This window comes from Anopheles marshallii, chromosome 2 (genome assembly GCF_943734725.1).
Source record: "Anopheles marshallii chromosome 2, idAnoMarsDA_429_01, whole genome shotgun sequence".
Taxonomy (NCBI): Eukaryota; Metazoa; Arthropoda; class Insecta; order Diptera; family Culicidae; genus Anopheles; species Anopheles marshallii.
The window spans coordinates 52,601,451-52,610,505 of NC_071326.1; the positions used below are offsets into that span (position 1 = coordinate 52,601,451).

The 9,055-nt window shown below is 42.5% G+C and overlaps 3 protein-coding genes across 3 annotated transcripts; 2 read left to right on the plus strand and 1 right to left on the minus strand.

Annotated features, from left to right (window-relative positions):
* The first annotated feature begins 2,999 nt into the window (after nucleotides 1-2,999).
* Nucleotides 3,000-3,621, plus strand: LOC128718131 (guanosine-3',5'-bis(diphosphate) 3'-pyrophosphohydrolase MESH1). Its single transcript, XM_053811804.1, has 2 exons — nucleotides 3,000-3,132; nucleotides 3,200-3,621. The coding sequence occupies exons 1-2, from the start codon at nucleotides 3,000-3,002 to the stop codon at nucleotides 3,619-3,621; spliced, it is 555 nt and encodes a 184-aa protein (XP_053667779.1).
* A 78-nt stretch (nucleotides 3,622-3,699) lies between these two features.
* Nucleotides 3,700-5,101, minus strand: LOC128719097 (probable phosphoserine aminotransferase). Its single transcript, XM_053812718.1, has 4 exons — nucleotides 4,923-5,101; nucleotides 4,461-4,833; nucleotides 4,206-4,375; nucleotides 3,700-4,075 (listed from the first exon to the last, which is right to left on the minus strand). The coding sequence occupies exons 1-4, from the start codon at nucleotides 5,096-5,098 to the stop codon at nucleotides 3,700-3,702; spliced, it is 1,095 nt and encodes a 364-aa protein (XP_053668693.1). The 5' UTR covers nucleotides 5,099-5,101.
* A 1,904-nt stretch (nucleotides 5,102-7,005) lies between these two features.
* LOC128718132 (putative defense protein 3) lies at nucleotides 7,006-8,670 on the plus strand. Its single transcript, XM_053811805.1, has 2 exons — nucleotides 7,006-7,445; nucleotides 8,586-8,670. Exons 1-2 carry the CDS (start codon nucleotides 7,006-7,008, stop codon nucleotides 8,668-8,670), a joined length of 525 nt encoding a protein of 174 aa, XP_053667780.1.
* Nucleotides 8,671-9,055: the final 385 nt, after the last annotated feature.

Below are 9,055 nucleotides of genomic sequence, written 5' to 3' on the forward strand. Positions count from 1 at the left end.
ACTAAAAAGGGGTCGTTATACACGCTAAAATACTTCAGCTTCAATGAAATTTCCACTCCAATCACGCTTCGGTACAAAAACTGTTGCATGTACAGTCTTTTCTCGAGTTACGCGCATAATGGGCGACAGAGAAATTCGCGTAACTCGAATTCTCTTTTTTTTCTTAAATTAATGTTTTTAATATTAAAATGTAATTTATTTTTGAGAAAATTTTAAATTTTAACAAATTATTATTATTTCCACGTACAAAATTACACGACCTGTCATTATTTTGAGATTCACATATCTCGAATTCGCGTAACTCGGGAAATTATAGTAACTAGTTAGTTTTATGTGAATGCAAATTTGATAAAATGACCGAACGTCTTGCTTGAGGTTGAGCAGCACTGATGTACACCGATCATCTGATTCTACCTTCTGTCTTTGTGTAAGTGTTAACATGCAGAAAGTGTTTCTTGTTCGTCGCATTGAAGTTGATCGCAATTACTCGGAATTACCAATATGCACGTTCCGCTTTTGATTATGTATTCTAATTAAAAAAAAACAAAACTAACAAGGAAATATATAAGGCATCTATCGTACCTCCATCGTATTTCCGTACAAGAAACAAACTGCCTAGAAAACACTATTCGAACAACAAACTGGACTTCAGACAGGAAACGGTTTAGTTTTGCACAAACTTCTGAAAACAAGTTGAACACTGCCACAGAAACACAGCTGCTGCCGTCGAACCGCGACCGGGTAACACACCACCGAAAGATCACGCAACGATCGAATGCCAAAAACGGACGCAGACGGCAAGTAGGCACGTGAGAAACTGACTAATTTTTTCCTATGGGATGGATGATCTGCTTCACCGGCGTGTGTTCCGGTGGAAAAAAAACCAGCTGGTACGTCAATTCGTGAGCATATGTACTGGTGTGCGTTAGATACAAAAGTTGATGGTTTGTTAGATCCCCCTAGCAGCCGACCCTATCGTAAGCAACCCAATTCGAAATAGCATGTGTTGTTGTCATCAGCTTGCTTATCAGCTTTCGAATAAATCTTCGGCAGGCAGCATATCTATGTGAAGGTAATTCTTTTGATTCTGTGAATTATCGTATGTTTTTGTTAACGTTTTACTCAAAAACACCGTCACGAACGCCGGTCGTTCTGTCGCGGTCGCACGCACACAGGCGCCAAGCAGTAAAACATGGCGTAATAGCGAGAGTGAGGCACGCGTTGTTCTCTGGACGCGAGAATGGAGGTCATTCAAAGGTCAAACAGTGAATAGTTTTTAAATCACTAATCGCGCCAACATGCAAGCGAATCGCACACCAAACCGCAACTTATTCCTTTGCTTTCCACTAGATGACACGTTCGTGAAACGTTAATAGGCAATCGTAACTATTGGCAACGTTTCTCAATATTTCTTCCCAAAGCTCCACGCATACGCGTAACGCAAAACACACCTAGCGCGACGCTTGTTATATGATAACGATATTTTTAGACGAACGATCGTTTTCGTAACGAAAGTGAAATTACTTACTTTGCTGTTAACTAACGTTGTACTGGGTAAAATGAAAAAATCCTGGACAATACTTTGGGGGAAAACACTTGAAACCAAATTACGGTACACAATATTGTGAACGCTAGTCAGCTTTGGAAGGGCACGTTTACAACTTGCTACGCGGGCTCCAGTCAACAGAATGGCGAGAGCAGCAAGACTCGTTGAGAGTTATCATCGCGGACGCATCTCGGCCGAGGAGTCAGCATTGGCCAAGTACAGACCGGCTGATACGGTGAACATAGAGTGAGAGAATGGAAGAAGGTCGGTTAGGGTGAGAAAGTAGCGCAGAGAACGGGTGGATTGCATCGTCCTCCATGACCTTCCCATGATCACCTCAGCAGGACTTGTGTTTCGTCATTGTACAGTGTTTTAGAATTTTAATCTATTTAGCAAGCATATGATATGTACGGTTTTGTTGCAGCACTCTTAAAGCAAACAATAACGCCACAGTTAAACAATGTTCCACTTTCACTGTTCAATATTTGCTAGTTGCATTTGCACATCATTGTTGCAAATTGCATGACGATTGCATTTTGAATATTCTGTAACGTTGAACATAAACAGTAATGCAATTTCATTACTTATTTGTCCAACGGTTGATCTATCCATTTAGCGCAATAACCTATTATTTACCAGTAATATGGGTAAGAGGCGAATAAGTCCAAAACAAGTCCGTTGTTTGTGGATATATTATGCTTCCATCAGTTTCGATTAAATCAAACAGAAAATTGATGAAAGATATATGAAAAAAGAAATTATCACCCTGAATGTACAGTTAGACTGATTTGAAAGTGATTAAATTGAACTCCCGCAAATCGTATCGTACATGAACAATTGAAGGGAACCCACTCCAACTCTCGCGATATTTTTTGATAACACGGTGTTATTATTTTTGAATAAAAGTAATTATCTGTAATGTAAAAAATGTAAAAAAAATGTAAATGTAAAAAAATAAAAGTAATTATCTGTAATGCAGATAGCATGCCAATTCTTATTGCTGGAATCCACGTACACATTCGAACTGCAATTCAAATTCAGTACAATTATCATTCTGTTCAGTTTCAGTTACAGTTCTGTTCAACATTCAGTTTGGTTGAATGTGGTTGCATGGCTTTCAAATCAATGCATTTTTTTCCATTTTGAACGTTTACAAACTATTTTAAAAATTCTAGCCAGTTTTAATTTTGTTTATTCAAGATAAACGGTCAGGTCGAATTCTAGTTTTTATTTCCATAAATCATAGAAACATAGAATAGTCCGACAATAGAAATGGTTCATAAATCATAGAAAGATAGAATATTCCGACAATAGATCGGTTTCAAACCAAACGAATCTAAAAAATCTTCCCGTATTGTGTGCATGCCCATCACTACAAATCTGCTGTCAGATGAAAATTGAAGGTCACAGCTGTCATCTCACAATAGCGCCAAATATAAACAATCTTTACGAGATGATAGAGCAGGTACCGAAGTCCGAAGACACTATAAAAGTGTATACAAAATGTGTAAATTTTGCTGCTGTGAAGCATCGAAATCAACGTCGGCTAGATGCAGACGAAACGCCGTACATTAATCACCCGATCGGTAAGCTAGTCAGACAAATTCTCCTTCCGAATAGCTCGAGCTGAATGTGCGAAATTTTTCATTACAGGTGTTGCTTACATTCTCACTGAGGCAGGAATATTCGATCCGGAGGTATTGCAAGCAGCCATCCTGCATGATACGGTCGAGGATACGGATGCAACATTTGAGGAGATTGAATCCCTGTTTGGTCACAATGTATGCTCCATTGTCCGAGAAGTAACGGATGATAAATCGTTACCAAAACAGGAGCGGAAACGCTTGCAGATTGAGCGTGCCTATGGCAAGAGCCACCAGGCAAAGCTGGTGAAGCTTGCTGATAAAATATACAATTTACGTGATCTGCAACGCTGCAAACCCAAGAACTGGACAGACGACAGGTGTCGTGAATATTTTTGCTGGGCAAAAAAGGTTTGCGATAATCTTAAAGGGACGAACGAAACGCTTGAATCTATTTTGGATGATATATTTCGGCAGGAGAATGTCAATTGAAAATACAAGTCTCTACTTAACCAGTAAATAGCAAACCGCACTACGATACGACAATAAATTGGAGGCTCCGTAAAGTTGTTAGGATTTCTGGTGATTCTTCAAAAACTCCAGCATATACTGTTGCAAGGACGTTGCTTCCTCGACCGTTACCGCGTTGTACAGAGAGGCACGGATGCCACCGACCGAACGATGACCTTTCAGCTGCTGCATGCCAAGCGCTTCTGCGCCTTTTAGGAATTGTTTTTCCAGTTCTTCATCTCCGTTCGCACCACCAACCCGGAAGGGTACGTTCATTCGGCTGCGTACTTTCTTATCAACCGGACAGTAATAGAACCCATTAGACTTTGCAATCACGTCATAGATCAATTCGGACTTAATCATCGACAAACGGTACATCTCATCGACTCCACCATGACGCTTGATCCAGGCAAATACTCGCCCCATCACATAGATGCTGTTGAAAGAGAGAGTAGTAAATGGGTAAACAGACAAGCGATAAGCGATGCGACGGGCAAACGGTGCATTGATAGCAGATGAATGTTGCAAATACCCGACAGCCATTATCTGCTGAAGGAAATACTCACATGAACGTTGGTGGTGTGTTACTAATTGAATTCGCTTTGGCGATGACACCAAAATCGAAAATGGTTGGAGTGATTGGCATTGCGTGCCCAATTAGATCTTCCCGTACTATTACTAACGTGATGCCGGATGGGCCGATGTTTTTCTGTGCACAGGCAAATACAACGCCAAACTGTGTGTTGGTCAAACAAGCAAGTAAAAAATGATGCACGATTAATGGGCTATAGCGACGGAAACAACTGCATTCTAATACGAACCTTTTTGACATCGACTCTTCGAGATAGCATATTTGAGGACATGTCCACCACCAACGGTACACCGTTGGTTTCTGGCACAGAGTCAAATTCAATGCCACCAATTGTTTCATTGTCACAGTAATAAACGTAGGATGCTTCCGGATCGAGCTGCCATTGCTTTGGATTTGGAATGCCGGTGTATTTGTCCTGCTTGGGTGCTGCATAATTGATCTTGCCGTACCGTGCTGCTTCTTTAGCGGCCGTCGACGACCAACTACCCGTGACGATATAGTCTGCCTTTCCCGTTTTACCAATTAAATTCATGGCAACGGCAGCAAACAATCCTGTTCCTCCGCCTTGCATGAGCAAGATCTTATAGTTATCTGGAACATTACTGTGCGAGAGGGGTTGAATGGAATGGATGAGAATTTATCACCAACCCGGGTATGTTGCGTTATTTGAAGCAATGGTTCGAATACTCACAGCAGTTCTTTGACCAGTGCCAATGTGTCGTTGTGTAATGCAACGTATGCATTTCCTCGATGGGACATCTCCATCACGCTCATACCGCTCGTGCCATGCTCGACGAGATTTTTTTGCACCTCGCACAATACTTCCCGAGGTAACTTGGCCGGACCTGCCCCAAAGTTGATTACCATTGTTGTACTGTTTGCTGTTGCGGGTGAATTGAAAATACTGCTCTTGCCTGTTTGACCCGCCACTGATTTCCTTTACAAACGATCACAACCGCTCAGCTTGTCGACTGTATCGCGCGCCGGACGGTTCCTGAATGTGGTTAACGGTGGCAACAAAATTGCCGTTACGCTCCGCAAATTGACCCGAGATACAGCCGTCTCGACACCCGCCGCAAGACGGCACTATCGGTTCGCCGCAGAAAGATGAGCCTGTTCTAACCGGTTTACCGAACGCAGACAATAACGATGACGACGGCAACGAAGACCCGTTTGTCAACGAGCCAAAGGAAGCGTACTTAACAAACGGTGGAACGAGAGGACAGGAGGGTTAAGCGGAGAGTGACACAGTACGCAAACATGGTGCGCCACCGTAATGCATATTCACTTCGTGAAAGTATTTGCCATCTCACTCGATCTTGGTGCTGGATCGCGCGCTGGACAAGGTCCCTTATCAGTCGTTGTCGACTGGTTAATGTTCGTTTGAAAGATGTGTTCTCCGCCTCATGACGTTGTGGTGTGCTCTATTTCGTCGGTAGGCGAATGATAAAATGATAAGCCCGTAACATAAATATCTCGATGCACGCAATCCCTTACGAAATCATCTTCGCAAACAGATCAATCGCGGAATTGAGGCCTTCGGCGCACAATGTGTGTAGATGGCAACGATCATAAAAAGTATTGTACGGTTGGTTGGAAGATCGCGACCGATGTAAGTGCCCGTGACAACAAGTGTGCAGTACCAACAATCGGTAACAAACAACTTTGTTGGACCTACCACTGCACAGATTAGATTACACGCATCAGAACGGGGTGGATGGATTAAGGGCTCTCGAGTCGCTTGTTTACTTAAATGAGCTTCGGAGCGTAGTGCGAAAAATGGAAGAGGGGTTATTTGAGTTTTTAGCCTGTTATTGAAATATTTGTGTCTCATAATTTTAATTAAACATATTGTACGAGCAATTGATAATGGGGAAGGTGAATACTGTTGTTATTATTCATGTACTTGAAGATCACAGCATCACGATCATCATCAATCTGTAATGCAAGGGTGTCAAACTCATCAGCCTTTAACTACAGGTTCAGTGATTTGGGATGACGAGAGCGAATTATTGTATCGAGCATATTTTAAATTTACTTTTCAGTAGAAGTAGAGATCAATTAAATGATCTTGCATACTTGACATATTTAACAAATTTTTTAATTTTTTTTGCAGACATATTTCAAGAATCAGCTTATCACCTTAAGCAATATGTCTTTGACTCCTAGCCGCACTCCTGATTCATCGATCATGCGCTGAAATGTGTGAAAAATATATTTGAGCAGTATGAAGCGTTTTCACCTCCTAATTGAACCTTGTACCAATGAGAAATATACAACGAGGGAGAGAGAGAGAGAAAAATGAAACCTTCTCGAATAGACCCAATAAAACCGTTGACCGGTGGTTGTAACTTTCGGTCCGTTAGACAGTGAGCTGAAGGTTACTAATGCCCTTGTAGCTTGATCATGGTGAATGCAACTCACCGATGAAAAGTTGAACCGAAGGCAGGGACAGACACATCATTTCAATTTCCAGCAGTTCATTCACCAATTCCACTCCATAATCCATCTGGTAGTGTGCGCACTGTAACAAACCGAAACATAATTGTCTGTCCCCACCCTGTGCCGATGGTAATGGCAGCAGCCGCATGGCACTCTTACGGCAATAGAAGCTTCCCTTTCTTCAGCTCTATCCGAAAGGCGCACGGGAGGGAGATGTTAGTAATATAAAAGAAGTAGAAATGGATTTTTTGAACGTTTAGTCCACGATCGTTTCTGCAGTTGACTACACAGGTCATAGTGCACTAAAGTTAGGTTTGAAACCGCTTGCCATCATGTACCGTCAAACTGGAAGCTACTGCGCGTTGGCATTCATTGCTTGCACGCTGTTGTTTCGTTCAGCGACCGAAGCCTTTCCCGACGGTGCTCCAGCCGATACTTGTGTGAAAAGCCGTACCAACGAGCCCAACCATGGTGCGGCACGCAGCCAAAGCCTGGCCACGTTACCCTATCAGGTGACGGCTAGTGGCAATGTGTACGGTCCCGGTACTCAGATTCAGGTCACGATACACGGCCACCAGGATGTGTTCCGAGGATTTTTCCTGCAGGCACGCGACGCGCAGACAAACGAATGGATCGGTTCGTGGTACGAGACGCCAAACACGAAAACCATCCCGGAGTGTTCATCCGTGACGCACGCCGACAACCGGGACAAGGAACAGGCCACCTTTGTTTGGCAGGCTCCGAAGGACCGCCAAGGGCAGGTGTACTTTACGTAAGTGGCAGCAACGTTACGTTGCCCTTCGCGACGTCTGCAGTACGCTGGCATGGCTCGCTGTGTGATTTGTTCGAAACAAACCTCCAAGATGTGGTATAATTTGAAGCGATTTGTCGTGCGCAAAAGAAACCCTTACGAGTTGCGTGTGTTCCTGTCGGTGCAAAACTTTTTTTTTAATCGTTTATTTATTGAGGCGTTATCGGTGCGAAACGCTTGCAAGCGTGGGTATGTGTGGTGGGGGTGGTGAAAGAGAGAGGTGGGAGAAGAGTTGTTTTCACGTAAATAACTTCAAGATTTTCCATTGCATTGGTGCAAGGCTGTGCAGATAGTCGACCCGTGTGTGGGGATGCGATAGGGAGATTGTCGTGCTTTTAATAGCAGATCAATTTAGGTTAGATGGAAAAGGGACATTAATAACATTTTTAATTGACCGGCTAAACCGGTTCAACTATTTAAAAAAGTGCGGAACGTAACGTACTGTTGTTTGAACAATCTTCAACATTGACTAGAGCATGTTGCTGAGTGATTCAAATGTAGCTTTAAAAAAATAAGCCGATTTTATGAATGGGTCTGTTGAAAATGGCGCTTTGTGGCCTACATTCGATTCAGTGTCTCTACACCATCTCGCACAAGGGTTGTGCAATGCCTTTGTTGCACTCAGGTGACGCTGGATGCAAACAGTTCACTTTGATGCTTGACGAAAATCTACTTCCAAAACGGTCATTGACACGATCAACTCAAACCGCTTCTGATGTACGAGGTGGTGACTACTATCGGTGAAAACTGGTTTCTGCCAGTGGGCCATAAATCATCGTCTTGGTGGCCTATTTAAATACGACTTTGCAGCATTTTAAAGTCAGCACAAGTATGTGCCATTGCATTAGGTGCGTGTTGTTGAAGTAAAGGCTGCAAGCAAATGAGGGACCAATGTTACATTTTTAAGCAGCTTGTCGCCTTTTCGGAAGGAACCGTTGCAAGAAAAGCTTAAATACCTCTTTGGCTCATTTTGTGGTTCTGTTATCCTTGGGTGAATTTTTATTTGTGTGACATTTACCAAAAACTTAACCAAATTGGACGTTTGTTTCGGTATAAAGTTGTATAATGTATCGTGTATTTTATTTTATAATTGTTTTACAGCGGTACGATTGTGAAAAACTACGGTGCATACTGGGCTAGTGTGATTGCTGCTGTACCCGGTACGTCAGCGAGAGGTCATTTCTGAGCCGGTGAAATAAGCAGTACAAAAATCGTGTTGAAGGCGAAAGCCGCTCTGCTTCTGTAAATATACCATACACTAAAATACGATGCCTTCTTAAAAAGTAATTTATTTATGATCCGAATGCAGTACTTGTTTTCTTGTTAAGTTTGGTCTGAATACGCCAAATGGTTGGTTGTTGAATCATCCCATAGCTTAAGGTCCAAGCTAAAAATTGCGCTCAGGTTATGTAGGACTTGCTAAGGTAATAGAGCTACTTTACTACGTCGAAGATGAGTTGTTCAGTGTCGGTGAAACGAAAAATGCTATTACATAGCTTCTGACTCCAACCTTTGTAGCCTAGTGTTAACTTGGTTTAATTCTTGAGTTCCTTATTTAGAGATATATTACC

Bases quoted from the DNA above. Each gene is read 5' to 3' on its own strand.
- LOC128718131 (XM_053811804.1), top strand. From the start codon at position 3,000: ATGATAGAGCAGGTACCGAAGTCCGAAGACACTATAAAAGTGTATACA. The intron at 3,133-3,199 runs GTAAGCTAGTCA...TTTTCATTACAG, and splicing joins GTACATTAATCACCCGATCG to GTGTTGCTTACATTCTCACT.
- LOC128719097 (XM_053812718.1), bottom strand. From the start codon at position 5,098: ATGGTAATCAACTTTGGGGCAGGTCCGGCCAAGTTACCTCGGGAAGTA. The intron at 4,834-4,922 runs GTGAGTATTCGA...CCTCTCGCACAG, and splicing joins GCACTGGTCAAAGAACTGCT to TAATGTTCCAGATAACTATA. The intron at 4,076-4,205 runs GTGAGTATTTCC...CTCTTTCAACAG, and splicing joins AACACACCACCAACGTTCAT to CATCTATGTGATGGGGCGAG.
- LOC128718132 (XM_053811805.1), top strand. From the start codon at position 7,006: ATGTACCGTCAAACTGGAAGCTACTGCGCGTTGGCATTCATTGCTTGC. The intron at 7,446-8,585 runs GTAAGTGGCAGC...ATTGTTTTACAG, and splicing joins CAAGGGCAGGTGTACTTTAC to CGGTACGATTGTGAAAAACT.